Source organism: Struthio camelus, chromosome 2 (assembly GCF_040807025.1).
Source record: "Struthio camelus isolate bStrCam1 chromosome 2, bStrCam1.hap1, whole genome shotgun sequence".
NCBI classification, from domain to species: domain Eukaryota; kingdom Metazoa; phylum Chordata; class Aves; order Struthioniformes; family Struthionidae; genus Struthio; species Struthio camelus.
In genome coordinates this window covers 48,876,697-48,894,322 of record NC_090943.1, presented here as the reverse complement: position 1 = coordinate 48,894,322, position 17,626 = coordinate 48,876,697, and the positions used below count along the sequence as shown (strand labels likewise).

Here is a 17,626-nt window from a genome sequence, read left to right as displayed (position 1 = left end):
TTTTTCTTAAAGCCCCTTTTCCTGGCACTATGCAACTGTAACCTACTCCCTTCTGCTTAAAACAAAGATGAATTTTGCATCCCACATTGCTTCTTGAAAGCATAAAAACCAACAAGGCTCCCCCCTCCTTTTTTTTTTTTTTTCAATCTCAGATTTTGAATACTTACCTCCAGAGTTTTATTATCAGGACTGACTATATCAATGGCTCCCCCTTTCCCAATATCAAGGATCAGCAAAGATCAGCAAGTCTACTGCCTTAGACTTCCCTTCCTACTGTGCAATTTCCTTTGCCATCTTGGAGTTGCAATGGCTCTCAAGGAAGTTAAATGAGGTTTTCCCATTGATTTTGCTGGAAGAAGCAGCTGGCTTTTACCATGTGTTGCCCTTTTGCCTGATCATTTCTTTATCGAGGTACCTTTGTGGTTACTTCACCTTATGAACTTTGAAAAGCTTGATGATATAGCAGAAGGAATAATAGGAACACTTAGATCACACACAAAAAAAACAGTTACCGGTCTCCTATGTACCATTTTTCACTCCAAGATCATTGTCTCCTTCTCACATGGCAGAAAGTGAGAGGCAAGGCTTTAAATTGCCCAGTAAACCAACAGCAGGACTGGGAATGGCATTCCTGTCTTTCAAATCACAGCGACAAGACATTCAGGAGCTGTGTTTCTCTTCATCAGAGCTAATATCTCTCATTACTAGAGGATCTGCTCAGCAGTAAGATGGCTTATTATCTAGCTAATGAACCAGGACTTGAGAAATCATTTCTTCAGTTCCATTTTCATAATAATTTACTTTTGAAGTAGGATAAATATTTTGTCTCTATGCCTCATCACAAATGGGATAACATCCTTCCTTCCTCTTTTTACCCCTCTTGCAAAATTGAACTGTAAGATTTTTAGGACAGAGATTGTCTCCTACTCTTTGTGTCTGTAGCATCCAGAGCAATGGCACCCCATTCCTGATTTGGGTCTCCAGAGATCACCCCAATAAGTGTGCAATGACCACTTTTTAAGGGGCTTCTTCAAAAGAATCCTCTCTGGAAGATGCCACATATTAAACTTGAAGTTTGGGCTCCTTTCACCTTGGTTTCAAGGACTCTCCGGTAGCCCCGTGCAGTCTATCCATTTTGGGATCTTACATTCCTTTCCCTCTCCTGTAGTATTCAACCCATTCACCATAAAAATCATTAGCAATAAAAATCAAACTAAAGTAAGGATATCCAATGTTTAAAGGCTCTACCAAATGTCAAGTCAAGTCACAAAAGCAAATTTCTCAAGGAGACATAGTCAACAGTAACATAATTCAATATGCAGTACTACATGAAACAAAACCATATAATCACAGTAACAGACAGTTACACTGTTGCTACCTGCGTTACAAAACCATTTGAGCATCTCTGGAGCAAAGTGTGGCATTTCATGTCTTCAACTTCTTTTTTTGGTGTTTAAATGTGAAAAATACCATTGTTGCAGCTACAGTTTTACTTGTAAGCTTTATAAGAGTTCCCTTTTGAACACTACAGGTACATTTTATTTTAGCTCCTTTCTTTTTTGATTTTTGGAAGTTTTTTTTGCTTGTTTGTTTTAAGGATGGGTTTTATTGCAGTACTAAAAATGGTACCTGACATTGCATTTCCTGCCAACAGACAGGCTGGCCTGGCACATGAAAAAAAAAACATATTGCTGCTAGCCCTCATGAAGTCCTGCTCTTTCAGTTCCTCTGTGAAATTGCAGGAATGAGCTATTTAGTAGTTTACAAGAAGCATTTCTTGTACAGAAGTACTAACATGCCTTAAGGTTTGTTATGGCCTACAAAATCATTATGTCTCACTGATCTACTATTGCTAATCAAAACAAACAGCTCCCACCCATTAGACACTTGTATGAATGGATCAAGTACAAACTATGCATTACGGAATGGAAGCAAAAGCTCTTGGTACCAACCAACAAGCTTACCCTGTCTCCGGTGGGCTTTTGAGAACTACACCGCCCTGCTTCAAAAGATAAACGTGGTTCATGTGGTAGAGTGCTTGTGATAGAACAGATCCTTCTCCTTTAAAGTTCAGTTATGTTCTTCTTTTAAATCCTTTATTTAGTGGATTGGAAAGGGTCTCTTGAGTAGCAGGGCAGGCTAATATTTGCTAGCATATTTTGTATAGAAGAAAGTCTGTTTGGAAGAGGAAGGATTTTTAGTATTTCTCAAATACTCTCTGGGTCTGTATTAGCCTCATTGTTTCAGGAAGCTTACCTCAAAGTGGGATCTTCTCTATTCTGAGCTTCACCTTCAGTTCTCAGAGGCTTTCTCCTGGCCTCTGTGGCCAGTGTTGTCCCAGAGAAGTACAGATCAAGAATGTCTAGACTGTTTCTGAGCCGTAATTTCTTAGCCACTTTCAAAATCAAAAACAAAGCCTGGAATGGAGAATTGGAAGCTGACCCAAAGCCAGCAAAGAGACTTATAGTGGTGGCATAGACAGTGGGAAAAAGACTGTACTTGACTGCATAAGGCAGGGAGTCTAGAATACCTTTATATTCAACTTCCAATAAGTGATTTGCATTCATCCAGCCAAGAGGCGACACACTCAGTGCTCCCTGGGGTCAAGTCCTAAAGGACATAACAGTGCATCCCAGAACGCTCAACGTGAAAGGATAGCAAAGCCAGTGTTTCCCTCTTAAGTCAAACAAGTTGGACAGGATTTCAGGTTTCATACCACCTTCAGAAAAACACAGTGGAAATGGTTTTGTGACTTCTTCCAGTATTTCTCTATTCCTATGAAATCTGCTTCATTAATAAAGCAACAAATAGAACAGATTCATTGATCGTATTTGCGCAGAAATTAACTCTTCCTCTCCTCCCCTCCCTCCCACCTTAAATGCTCTGGTTTTAGCGTAACAGCAACAGGTCTGGTAAATTTAAAAGAAAGGCTTCTGTCTGAAGAGAGATGATAAATATTCCAATTAAATGTCACTCTCACATAAAAGCTTGAAGCCAAGCTTGAAAAAAAAAAAAAGACAATCAAAGGCTAGCTTCAAAATCCTTAAGTTATAGATGCACAGCAATGCCATATGCCTGACAATATCATTGCCACAGTCAAGAGGAGCTTCTCTGGTATTCAAAAGCTACCACAGAAATTCAAGGGTCCAGAGAAGCTGACTCCAGAAAAACACTCAGTAGTAGTGGAGCCCAGACAGTGGGCAGGCTGTGGCTGCAGTTTGTCTACTCCTTGACTTTTCCCTACAAGTATTCTCCATTATTACTGTTTTAAGTTCACTAGACGCTACAGATGCTGGAAACCAGAGCTGAAATTGATAGAACACATCTAGCTCTAACAAGGATGAGACAGCACAGATGCTTCAGGGTGGGAACTCTGAAAAGTACTGATGTGATTGTGAAGTATAAATCTTGTTACAACTCAATGGAGAAGAGCAAAACTGGATTTATATTTTTCAGTCACACAGCTGCTTTTCGAAACCTTTCACTTAATATATTCTAGAAGCACACCTTTATTTACAGCTGTGTCTTTGGCCAAGATTTCCAAAAGCAACCAAATTTTCCAAGGATGAAACTTAAGACTTGCTGGAGACGGGGGTAATATCTCCAATTTAGAATCATTTAAATAGAGGTACACAAAATCACTTGTCCCTTGAAAAATCATGCACACATTTCTTTGTGCCCTTGACTCTCTCAGTTTCACAGCAGCAGCATTTTCTCCCTGCTGCAAACACAACGAATGGTATCAGTAGCAGGTGGTGCTTGGTTCAGCTTGAGAAGTGGGAATGATAAAAAAGAGCCCTCTAATGAAACATCTCACCTGGCTAATGGCTTTTATCTTTTCAAGCAATGCCTCTGTGTGCCTCCCCACAGTAAAGGCTTGCCATCTGCCTTGTTCTAATAAATGAACTCACATAACAAATACAAAGTGCAAACATAGTCATATGCTGAACCCACTGCACCCCAGAGGCCCACATCTTTTTGCCAACTGTATAATCAGTGAACGTTTGCTCCCAAATGTTTGAAATGGCTCATGATCTTCCTCACAACAGCAAGCATAACCACCTAAAAATTCATCATAGCTGCACTATGGGAGGTAAAAATCCATAAGCAAAGACTTACCTGCTTTCACTATCATCACACTTTTTTCCAATACAAAAGTGAGCTTCCTAGAATGTCTTGCACGTTTTGCTAATATTGCACATAATGAAATGATGCCCTTGTCCCTGCCTGTATCATTAGTCTAGTTTTAGAAGCTGGAGGCTTTTTCGCCGAAATTTCACCTTTTAGATGAACAATTCATTTTAACTGCATGTCATCTCTGGCCTGTGGAACTAAGAAAACTTTTTTTCGAGAAGCTCAAACACAATCATACCTTTTTCCCTCCATATACAGATTTTAACACTGATTGCCTTCCCAGCTTTCAAAAAACTCTTCCAGTAAAACTCTTTTTAATTGGCAGTTTTTATATCTCTCAATATGTTCAGACGTAAAAACTGTACAACAAAACAGCAGAAAAAGTCTGTTAAGCCTACAAATCACCTTTCATATTCTATAGACCAATTTCCTCCCATGTGGTAATAGCTATTTCTTTTCCAGTTGGCTACTGACGCTTATAGATGGTAAACTTGAGTCAGTTAGATTTTCAGGTCCAGCTTTTATAGCACATTGTTTCATATAAATTATGCACATTTAACGACAGGGATAGTGTTGCATTAACTGCTTAAATACTATGCCTTTAGAACTCAGGGAACCTTCAGATCACAGAATCACAGAATGGCCAAGGTTGGAAGGGACCTCTGGAGATCATCTAGTCCAACCTCCCTGCTCAAGTAGCTTCATCTAGAGCACATTGCCCAGGATCGCGTCCAGGCGGGTTTTGAATATCTCCAGCGAAGGAGACTCCACTACCTCTCTGGGCAACCTGGTCCAATGCTCTGTCACCCTCCCAGTCAAGAAGTTTTTTCTCAGGTTTAGGTGGAACTTCCTGTGGTTCAGTTTCTGCCCGTTGCCTCTTGTCCTGTTGCTGGGCACCACGGAGAAGAGGCTGGCCTCATCCTCTTGACACTCCCCCTTCAGATACTTGTACACATTGATGAGATCGCCTCTCAGTCTTCTCTTCTCCAGGCTCAACAGGCCCAGCTCTTGCAGTCTTTCTTCAGAGGAGAGGTGCTCCAGCCCTCTAATCATCTTGGTAGCCCTCCGCTGGACTCTCTCCAGCAGTGCCGTGTCTCTCTTGTACTGGGGAGCCCAGCACTGGACACAGCACTCCAGGTGAGGCCTCCCCAGGGCTGAGGAGAGGGGCAGGATCACTTCCCTCCATCTGCTGGCAACACTCTGCCTGATGCACCCCAGGAGACCATTGGCCTTCTTGGCCACAAGGGCACACTGATGGCTCACGCTTAACTTGTTGTCCACCAGGACTCCCAGGTCCTTCTCGGCAGAGCTGCTTTCCAGCAGGTCAGCCCCCAGCCTGGACTGGTGCTTGGGGTTCTTCCTCCCTACGTGCAGGACCTTGCACTTGCCTTTGTTGAACTTCATGAGGTTCCTCTCCACCCACCTCTCTAGACTGTCCACGTCCCTCTGAACAGCAGCACAGCCTTCTGGTGTGTCAGCCACTCCTCCCAGTTTAGTATCATCAGCAAACTTGCTGAAAGTGCACTCTGTCCCTTCATCCAGGTCATCGATGAACACGTTGAACAAATATGTTGATGAATGCATTATCATGTCACAAAACTGTGAATGGAACTTAGTTAAGATCCCTTATTAATTTTACTTGATTGTGAACTGATGTGATAAGTAATAGTTTTGTGACTAGCATTTAGTTGCTACTGAATAAAAGCATTTAAACCTGAATTTATGGTTTAGTCCCTTTCAGTAGCTGTTTTATACAGAACAGCAAAGAAAAAAAACAGGCATCTTGCTGTTCAAATAAATATTGTGCTGAAACAAAGATTAGTTTGTCTTTATCTGCCATTTTAAATTCTTAATAAGAGACTTACTGAGCTTCTGAGCTTTCCTGAAGGCATGGTCAGAACGATCAGGCAAAACCAATGCTGTACGTGTTTGGTATGAAGGACATCGACATATGCTAATAATGTTCTGCACCTCTTTACGTTATGTACAGCAAGGAGGATTGCTATGTCAGAAGGAATACTGCTGAAGAGAGCCAGCTGCATAATTTGTTACAGTAAAAAAATCCATGTCTAACATGGAGACTAAGAATAAATTTTGAAGAGCAAAATTTTACATACCATCTACTAAATTTATTTTGTAGTATTTACAGCAGCACCGAAGTCTGAGTCTGCAGGCAATGCTTAAATTTCCTGGTTTTGAACCAGATATTTTATTGTTACTTCAAACAGCAGGTGTTACTCTTATCCCCATATGCCTGTTAAATGTAAGAAAGGCTTCACACCTAGCATTTAGAACATGCGCATACAGGTAATAATGAATACTAAATACGTCCAGACAGAAGGAATGATTTCTGCAAATATGGTGTCTTGATTCAGTTGTTTGTTTGCTTGTTTTTTAATCTTTCTTAAAAACTCAGATCCTATGGTGCGGACATATTTTACTAATATTCAGCTTCAAAAATTTTAGGCTACTACAAAGCTAAAAATCATAGCCAGTCCTTAAATCTATTCTCCCGTTTTCTTACTGTAATGATTAAATCTGTAAGAGGGAAAGTACCTACGAGTAACCCAGGGACTGCCTTTTCGATATCAAAGGAACCACACAAAGCCTGCTGTGGTGCCGTTACTTTTTCCTCTTTAAAGTTCAAGCATATTTTTTTCATTAGCCCCGCTTTCTACTAGAGAAAGCAGGGCTTATCCACGCCTACAGCGTGTGCGTAACACGTGGGTAGCTTTCTCTTTGGTCTTAGCTTGTTTTTGAATACATTGGCCAATATCAACCAAATCTGACAGAACAGCAAGGGATACAGAATGGCAGAACACTCAAAGGTATTATATTCATGTTAATTTTGATTAAAAGAGCCAAAAAAGAGAAAACAGATCTTACTAATGCTCTCACTGAGGGAAAGGCTGCCACATGAACATAATCTCTTATTATATGCTCTCCGATTCCAGTAGGAGACAGAACCCCACAGAGGAGAGTGACATTTAGGATTCCCTAAGTACAAGAAAAACTTTGACCAGAGGTGCAGGCTTTATTAAACATCAGAGAATCTAATCACAACACACTAAACCATAAAAGGTGTCAGATTTCCTTAGTTCCACTGCTTAGATATTTATTTCCGTCTATCCTAAATATTGCTCAGAACAAGGTGGCAGCATGAGATAACTTACTGGTTATATTTATGCTTGCCAGGCAGAGCAGCTAGTTCAGCTTAAGGAAAACAAAAGGAAGGTCTTCTACAGACAATTAAATCAGCCCCCACTTATCGACAAGAACTTGAATCAAATAACAAATTTATTACAATGATGGCATAGTAACTCATTTGTGCGGGGGTGGGGGAATGATTCAGTACATAATATATGTGTGTGTGTGTGTGTGTGTGTGTGTGTGTGTGTGTGTGTGTGTGTGTTTATACACACACACACACACTTTTGGTCCTTTCGACACTATTTGCCCCAATTACAACGTCTTCCTAAGGACAGTTCTTCAGGTAAGGAGGATTCCAGGTACTGAAATCCTTAGTGCATGCTACCTCTGCTGAGCTTTCAGGGGCTTGCAAATGCTGAAGGATTGGAGGGCAAGTACATTCACTTTACTCCCCCCTACAACAGCCACATGTATCCCATGAGCTACTGTGCCTCACATGATAAGGCAAGGCCTTCTTAAAGCTCACTCAACTCCCTCAAACTACAGAAGCAGAGGTAGAGGCCTCCAAAGGCTTTCTGACCACTAATCATAAAATAACTTCTGCTTTGCGTCAGCTGTAGCTGCAAATCTTTCTGGTTGGGGGGGCTAATGCAAGCCACTTCATTTTCCAGGACTAACTGGAAATGAGACGAAATGCAAACAAAAAAAATTATAAACACTACTGCCCTCCCTTGAATGTGTTGCTACTCAAAAAGCAACATAGCTCCTCAAGCAGAAACAGACAGGAAGACTGATGCTACAATCACAAAAGTGTGTAGTATTGTTCAGGCAATATTTAGTTCAGTACAAAAAAGACAGTCAATTGCTGTCTGCAGCTAAGCATATTGGTTTGACTCAGATCTTCTGATTAATTTTTTTTTTTTTTTTTTTTTTTTTACTACTTGCCTACATTTCCTTTCCTTTCTGAGATGCTTGCAGCGCAGTGCACTTGCCTTCACATATGCTGATGGTCATATGCCAAAGTGACGGGGAGCCATGCAAGACAATCCTTCAGTCTCATTTATATGCTATATGCTATGTATTCTAAAAGGACCAAGCATCCAGACCTGTAAGGTGCTTGGTGTTGCAGGATTGAAACCTCACTAAAATCAGGAGAGCTCAGGCTACATGCAGTGATTGCAGAACTGCTGTACTGGAGATGAACATTTGCTGAGAGAAGCCACAAAATGATCATTGCTCAGATTATAACAACGCTACCGCTGTTATACCCCTTTTTAATACGTTTTTTTCATTTACTGTAAGTGTTACCTGACGTTTATTTATGGTATGGCAGAAAGTGCTAACAGTTTGCACTGCAGGGGTCAACAATTTATAAGTCCCCAGGATGATACTCTCCATGAAGAAAAAGATGTCATGTAATAACCACCCTCAAAGAGCTGTTAAGAGAACTGTGTGGCTTAACCTCTTTTTCCTCTGAGGTCAAAGTCTGATGACGCAATAAACATAATAAATCCAGCTTTACGGTTCAAGGTACTGAATCAAAAAAAGCTGTGGCACTCTGACACTATACAATGACCTGCTGCAAACTTGCTTAGAAACATATCAGCTGTGTAAGACCTCTCACAGCTCAAATTCTTTCACAAAATTTAGACTGGTTAACCTTGTATTAGAAGGCTTTATGCTGGATAAGTTAACATTTCTTTCCCTCCACGCACAGCAGCTAGTGTTAGACTGCTGAAAAAAATCCAGTATCACATATAATGGCTAGTTTGTTGTATGCATAGGCAAATACTCACCTCTTCCACATCAGATGCGTATGACTGAGTCACCTAGCAACACACAGGTCCAGTAGAACAACAGCCTGAGTCATACAATCACACAGTAATTTAGGTTGGAAGAGATTAAACCATAGCTATCCCCAAACACGTTGCTCATGGCCTTGCTCAGGCAACTTCTGAACATTTCCAAGGAGGGGAGGTTCCACAACCTCTCTGGGCCCCTGTGCCAACATCTGACTTGCCTTGCAGAGAAAATTTTTTTCCTACTATCTAATCAGGATTTCCCTTGTTGCAACTTGGGTACATTGCGTAAGATCAGCACAGTCCACTGCATGAGTCACCAGACGCTTCTGAGCTTCCTCTGCTGCACAGCAGCTGTGCGAAACACAGGTTAAAGACCCAGGCATGTTTCTGAGACCGCATCATCCAAGAACAAACAAAGGGTTCTGCAGTAGAAAGTACCAGGGCTGCTGAAGGAAGAGCACCAAGTTCCTTCAAGCAGTCAAGTTTGTGAGATGCTATGAGAGATGGCACCAATACAGCTGCTTTTTGCAATAGGAATAGCGAAAACCAACACTTTCCCTCAGAGCGATGCACAAGAGAATCAAGACCTATGCTCAGGGAAGCGGAAGCTGCGTACACTTTGTATAAAAGAAAGAAAATACTTCTAACTCACTAATTTCAGTTCCAAGTGGGAAACTGACTTGCAACAACTCAACTATTTCTGCTCAGCAAATGAAGAACATCTGAAATTAATTAGGGGTAAAGACAGCCTGATCCTTTAACAGCTTCCTTCAAGCATGAAATCAAATAAATAAGGATTACATTTAAAATATAAACATGTGTAAACATACCTAAATGCTGAGCACATTAAAAAGATACCAATTATTAAAATACAGAAACTGCTTATGTAACACTACTCACTGAGTCTGTATCACTCCTCTGTCTGAGGAATTATATTCAGAAGTCCTACGAAAGTAATGAAAAAAATGTAAGCTTAAGAGGCCTGCAGTAAATATAGGTAATAGGAAACACAAGATATTTATTTAAAAATAGTTTTTTAATAAAAATGGAAATAACAATAATTATGCCAGTAATGAGTAAAAAAACAGTGCTTAAAATTAACCATATTTAGTCTGCCTTACCTGATCCTCCAACAACGATGTCCAGGATTTACTTTAAAAACAGGAATACAGACACTCAACAGGTTGCCTGCTTCGTTAAACCATCTTAAAATTGAATTAGAATTAACATTCATATTTCATATCTGAGGACAAAAACCAACAAGAGGTACTGGATGCAGCCATTTCTGGTTTACCAAATACAGAGGAGCACAGGCAAGGAAAAACAACATGCTAGTTTCCATTTTAAACAAGCAGTGCTATTGCTAATCAGCAGGAATTTCGGTTTTAGCGAAAGGCTTTCGGAATTTGCTTTGAAGAAACACTCTTGGAACACACAAGCCTTCTTTCCTATTCACAGTTTCTCGCTGCACATATTCATTGACCACTTGCTCATATCCCTCAGCTTTAAAGAGCTGAGACAAGAACTCTAAAAGAGAGTAAAAAAAGAGAAAGATGCGAGATTATGTTTAAGCTATTTTTAAAACACTAGTCAGCATTTATATAAGCATATGTTCTAGTGTGCCAAGAGTATGAAAAAAATCACATAGGCCTTCACATTTCAAGCTGCTCTAAGCAGGCAGGCTGCTGCACTTGAACTGAATGAAATCAATACAGTTCTACTTTGGAAACGTCAGCCTAAGCAAAACAGCTCACAAAACTGGGGCTTAAGCTAGTTACTCAGTTCAGCTTCCAAAAACTTATTTTTAGTGTCTTATTTTTAGTGAGCCTTCTCATTCTCCCTGTGACCAACTTCAGAGCATTTTCACTTTGTGCAGCTGGTCTTCACAAGCTCAATACATCACTTATTTCAAATATTTCAAAGGTCAACCGTCCTTGTATTGCATCTCTGCATGAGGGAGAACATCACTCTAGGTTACCAGACCTTTGCATAACATAGCTCAATAGAAGAAGGGAAAGAACGGTAAACTGGATATCGTGGTACGTAGCCTACGCGAAGTCAAACTGAACGTATTTCCTATACACTTTTAGTGAGATTTTTTTTGTGCTTCTCCCTTACGGAGGACAGAAGGGCCTCACAAACAGGGTGACCTAAGGAGCGGAGGGGGTTGTCCATGCTATTGACTTGTCATGTTAATTATAAGTCATTACCCTTCCCTTCCTGCACCTTGTTTCATTTATTCAGGGGGTAACTCCACAGTAAATTTAAGCCACTTGAAACTCATGCTACCTGATTTAAAAAAGCCCCTTACACCAATATTCAGGTTGATCAGCTCAATGAAACGGCCGATTTTGTGATTATAGGCACCCCAACACCACAAGAGGAGGTATGTTGGGGAGGGGAGAAAAAAACACCCAATTTGGTGGTAGTACAGCTTATATCCACTGAAGCCTGTCATGAAACCACATGTGTAGGCTGTAAACTCAGTGGGATATTCATGTACACTGGGGGGGACACACATTAATGAAATACGAATACATAAAACTTGATTGTGCATCTATTGAAATCTCATTATGAGGAAGTTGCACACACTTCAAAATATATAATTACAAATATGCATCCCTTCATAATTTAAGATTATTTCAAACAGTGGAAGAAATGATCTTTTCCTTGACAAAAGATTAGTATTGTCATCTAAGGCCAGGCATACTATAAATAGGCATCATTCAAATAATCCCATTCAGCAACTACTTAGTACAGTGGTGTAGTGCCCCTGCTAAACTAACAAAAAATAGCACTAGTAGCAAACTGCAGGAATGATGGGAGGTCACACTTCTAGTGACAAAATTGTTCTCAAGCATTAAGCAATATTTTTATGATATGATTGGATTCATCTCAATTTTAACAGACTAAAAAAAGGAGCAGAGGTGGTCCATGAGACAGTCACAGACCAGCCCAGGGCAAAACAATTGCCAGCCCCAGGAGCATAAGACTAATTCTCTCTCTTTACCTTCCTTCCTTTTCCCTCTTCCTACCACAATTCTTCCTCCAAATTAAACATTTACACTAGCAAGAAATTTCTCATTCAGAAATAATTCTAACGTACAACAAAAATGGATTTTAAAATTTCACAGCTACGTCAGTCTCTTACTTCTTCCCTTCTGCATCCATTGTGTTTTTAAGAGCTAACTGTTTAAATAAAACTAAAATTACTCAACAAATAACAGTTCTATAGCTTCATCGAAGCATTTCTAGAACAGCCTGCATTATCATAATTTCACCTATGAAGAATATAAAAATCATTAATCATATCTAAACTCTTTCTATATTAGAAGCAATTAGGTAGTGCATTACGTCCTAAAACATGAATAGATTTAGAGCCAAGTAAATGTTGTCTCTTCAGTGGCTGTATTTTACATTAGAGTAAGAACAAAAAGCCCCACAGAAACAAACATATAGCTCTTATTGCACAGCGCCCTGTAATTGATAGGGGGAAGTAACAGTTAACCGAAGTTTAGCATGAGGAATTGGGAGTTAGGAGACAAGAGCTATAATTGCAATTCATTGCAAGAGTCTAAGCAAATTCCTGCGTGTCTGTCCTTCAATTTTCCCACCAGTAAACTGGAACAATGATCTTTCTTCCTAAAGCATTCTGAGCTCTGAATAAAAAGTCATTCAAATGCTACATCACATGGAAATGCTTTTTACATCATCTTTACAAAGAAACGGCAGAAAGAGACAGCAGCTAGCCAGTGCTCTCTCAGCAGAATCTGCTCATGAGCTTCTCAGCACTCTAGTCATGATTCTGCTTTAAAAGGCATTGACTTCATCAGTACACACCATCTTGCACGCCAGGAATAACCTTGCAAAAGAGGATGGTGGCAAGATAACTGCTTAGTTGCTTGATGAAGATGTTCAAATCTCTTACCAAGCAGGTTTATTTTCCTTTAGATAATCAGTCTGAACAAAATACAGAAAGTTCAGAAAGCACTGCTCTTTTCATGTAATGGCACATACAAGAAGCTTCTGAACAAGCAGAGCTCTGAAAAGTCCTGCCAGTCTTATCAATAAACTCCCATAAAGAAAAAGACAGCAAATTAAGTCCATTACGATTTAACGTTTCATCCATGCAAAACCCAACTTTTACAGGAATAGCAGCAAATCTCTGAAGCTAGTTTAAAAAGAAGATTCACAGAAAAGAAAGCAGTCTACAACACGCCTTACCTTCAGTAAAAAAATAAGATCTTGTCCCATCTTGTCTAACGTAAAAGTTTTCTCCAAGTTTGCTGCCAGATTTAAATCTGAGCATTGCATGGTCATACAGACCATAGTCTCTGAACAAGACGCACTTGCCTGGTTTTAATACCTGTCACATAAGACACTTAAGCTTTAATAAGGTAAACTGATTTAGCCATGTATAGACACATACACACACACAGAGGCGCATATATACACATACACACTTTCATATATAACATATACATACACAAGCATATGTATTTGTATACATATATACACATACACAACTAAGACAAAGTGTCCTAACGTATTCAGTACACAACTGATGCATATTTTAAATTCAGTCCTTGTGCAACAAAAAAAAAATTGTATAAAAACTGGAATGTCTGCTCTTAAAAAAATATCTCCCCTGAATATTAGAGTATAAAAGCATTTTAGGATACCTGTTTGGATGCTGATCAGCTAAATAGGCTTTTCACAACAGTCTTCACATACAGAGGAAAGAAGAAAATACTCACTTTAACAACCAAAACAAAGTCCTAACAGGGCATTTTCTTTGTTGGCTAGTATACAATCTAGCACGTGGTTTTGTTTAACGTTTGACAGTAAGATTTAGAATACCTACAATGTCTCTTTCTTAATGTGAGAAGGAAACATTTTGTGATATAATAAGAAATACAAAAGGAACAATTCCAGGGAAAAGGGTTGCAGGTTGGGTTTTTTGTTGCTCTTTTGTAAAGAAACCAATCTATAAAGAGTTTAAAATTTAGAAAATATAGTCATTAGCTGTGCTGACTTTACGTATTCCATATATACAACTTTCCTACCTTCACAAATACCACCTGTACTCTTTAGAGAGGAAAAGGAATATTTGCAACTTGTAAATTTGCATAGAAATGTACAAGTGAGTTAAACAAGCCTGGTATCTCCACAAAGAAAACAGCAATTAGCCTTTTCGTGTGCATGAGCTAATAATCAATCGCAACTCTGGAAAACTGCTGGAAGCATCCTAAAATCTGACATTCTTTTTTTTTCAGACTACTGAGGATAAAATAAAAAGGATATCCTATAATATATAAACACAGATACACACATACAACACACACATTAAAAAATATTACGTTGACTATGTCCCTCTATAGTCAATATGACAGACTCATCTCAGAAAACAAAGTTCAGAACAACCACAATTCAAGTGGTTTGAACTACCCTCTGGATGGGCCCCTCTCTCCATCAACTACAAGGCAACCTAGAGTATCTCTAGGTTAACATTAGTATATATGAACAGCCCATTTCTAAATCACATAGATCAAGCGAGTTTAATAATCAAACTCCAACTGCAAGTCATTGCGTCGTCTGGAAGTGACTTTTGATGCACTTTCATTCCTATCTTACAGACACAGGCATTTCTGTAAGCTGAAAATACTCTTTGTAGTGTACAACTAGCAGCAAATTCACGGGTCCAAGATACCATTTTGTTATGCTGACGACACACGTTAAGACTAGAATCCAAACAACTCTCAAAATACCAAGAGCTAGCTAAATACTCCCAGGGAATATAGTGTTAATTAAGGATCACGATTAAAAGTAGAGTTGTTTTTTTAGAATAAAATTGTACTTTCAAGCCAAAAAGAATAAAAGTGCTTTAAAGGCTGTAAAATCAGCTGCTCGTGCCTACCTTGTAAACGTTCTTCAAGACAAGGTGCATTTTGTCAGGATGAATGGCAGAGAGCACAAATATAAGTGTGACAACATCCACAGAATCTGCTGGTATATTTTCTGTAAGATCATCTTTAGTAAGATCACACTGGAACACTTTACATCTTTCAGTACTGTATAAAGAATTTTTCTAGGGAAATGAAAAGACTATGATTTAACTGACAATTATCAGTTTTTGTTATTTTTAAAAAAAAGTCAAAAACTTGTGAAACTAATTAGTAAAGAAACATAAAGCAAGCGGCAAAAGAAGATTAGGCAACTACCACAAAATGAAATTCTTTGCTGGACACTATAATAGTGAAAAAAATGGTCTGTTCTCAGGAATTTGAGAAGGAATGTGTGTTAAGACATAATTAAAATATCACACTATTTCTGTTTTACAGCTGCTTCTACTCTTTAAAAACACAGAAATATTATTAATAGAAATTCTCTATTACAAGGGGATCAAAGCACAGCTCTTCAGCCACAAGTAGCTCGTAAACAGCTCACGCAACCTGCAGTTTGGCTGTTCTAGTCCCTTTTTTTTTTTTTCCCTGGGTGAAAGGAAACCTGGTCCTGGAAAGAAAGAAGTCCAGCCGGAGCTGTGGAGGCAAACACCACCAAGCTGACCAAAACCAAGCCTATACACTCAGTCCAACCTCATCTGGCAGTACACCCGTGGCACTCCAGGGAGTTGCTGTCACCTCCTGTTTGTGACCCACTAATGTATTTCTTCCATTGTTTGGGTGAGGTCTGCAGTACGAGTCTTGTGGTTCTCAGCCATAAATGTCCCATAAGAGAATGCTTTCTAATGAAAGATACATAAAAACCTACCTCTGATTACAAATTTAACAAACCAGTCCATTGTCCCCATAAGCCTTACTGGAAGACTTGTTTTGGATTGCAGCACTCTTTAGCTATGAGCAGGTATAAACATACCTATTTCTGATCAGTCTCCAGATTTCTTTACCAATAACTTTCATATCCCCGTTTTCAAGATTATCCTTGGGACTCCCTCTACCCCACAAAGGCAAACTTCTCTCCCCAGGAAAACATAGTCTTCACAGAACATTCAGGTGAAGTAACAAACATATACCGCTACTACAATTTGATGCTCAAAAATTAGGTCTTAAACAACGATTCAGCTTCTTTCAATGGGAGCTCCAGTGAAATGGATCTGTTCCTGTTCTTTGACAAATGCTAGTTTACTTTTCTTGAAAAAGGAAGGCAAGTCCATCACTCCAACCATGTGCAAATTCATAAGCTTCTAAAGACACTCTAAAAGAAGTACTGAATACCACACCAACCTTCACATACTCAACAGCTCTAGGAGAGAAATCACAGGCATATGCAAAAATATTCAGATCCTCTTCTAGGAGTGGAAACAAGCAGTTCCCAACCCCACAGCCTGCTTCTAGAATGGTCAGCTTCTGATCTTCAAACTGGGAAGGAAGAAATCCAAGAGGCATCACATCATTTTTGTTTTCCTCATGACACAAGCAGACACACGTTTCAATTAGCATTTTAAAAGCAATCAATTTTAACTACCATTGATTCAAGAACTGAAGAGGCATCCATCAGTAATCTAACACTACAAAACAGGAATTTTAATTTGTGCAAAATTACACGTCTTTTTAAAACTTTTAATATTTCTTTAGTCATCCACCCACTTAATTAACAGATTGTTGTACTATTGCTGTCTTGTGTCTCATCCAGATAGAATGAGCAACAGATGCATCTGACTATTCCCCTTAAGGATATTTTGCAATTAGCCTGTAGTTCTGGATGCTTTCTTTAAAACAGTGTTTTAAGTGCTGTAACTTGCGTCCTAAATAGACAACTTGTCTCTCTGTGCAGATGCAAAATAAATATTCCAGATTTGGTTCTCCATATACAATATGAAAGAATTATAAACTGAAACTAAACTGATCCTGAGGAGATATCTTTGACATTAAAAGAGACTACACTACACAAAGCACTACACACTTAAAACGTGAGAGCTCTCACCTTAATGGCTTTGTTAGAAATATTACTACATCATTTGAAAACAATGAATCATATCTCTTTACTTATAGATAGGTGTATTCAGCTCACCTCCCGACATGCTTTTAACTCTTGAAACTCTCTGGTTGTCCAGTGTCTGTCTTTGAAGAAGTTGGTGCTGTTTCTTTTGTAAAATAGATCCCAGTTCTTCTGTGCCTCTTTCTCCAATTTTAGTTGTTTGAAATCAGTCACCAAAACCTTATCTTTTGCCAGTCTCTCAGCTTCTTCGGGGCTAAGGATCCTTGCACTATGGCCTTTTTTTTGGAAAGCATCAGCTTCAGTAGATGTAATTATTAAATTTAAGCAATCGGCTGGTGGGTTTTCATGGAACATCCTAGAGTATTTCACAGAGATGTGAATACCAAAGCCCCAACAGTGATTTTTTTTTTAGCATATATATGTTTCCATCACTTAATTTTGGTAAATAACCAAGGATCTAAAAGCACAAAAGAGAAAGAGAGAGAGAGAGAGAGAGAGGGAGATAGTTAGTTTTTGTATGCACTTTCGGAGGTTTTATGGTGATCTGCCCTACATAACAGACCGCAAAACCACCAGACTTG

General features: G+C 39.2%; 1 protein-coding gene across 2 annotated transcripts in view; it reads right to left on the bottom strand.

The window, feature by feature from the left end:
• The window catches only part of SH3BP5 (SH3 domain binding protein 5), a 91,655-nt gene that overhangs the window by 71,964 nt on the left and 2,065 nt on the right, over nt 1-17,626 (bottom strand). For both annotated transcript variants that reach the window (XM_068935582.1, XM_068935581.1), the window contains exons 2-3: nt 17,118-17,502; nt 16,331-16,465 (exon numbers count right to left, since the gene is read on the bottom strand). In XM_068935582.1, the coding sequence (XP_068791683.1) occupies nt 16,331-16,465; nt 17,118-17,399 (417 nt within the window). In that variant the 5' untranslated portion in view covers nt 17,400-17,502. The remainder of the gene's footprint in view (nt 1-16,330; nt 16,466-17,117; nt 17,503-17,626) is intronic.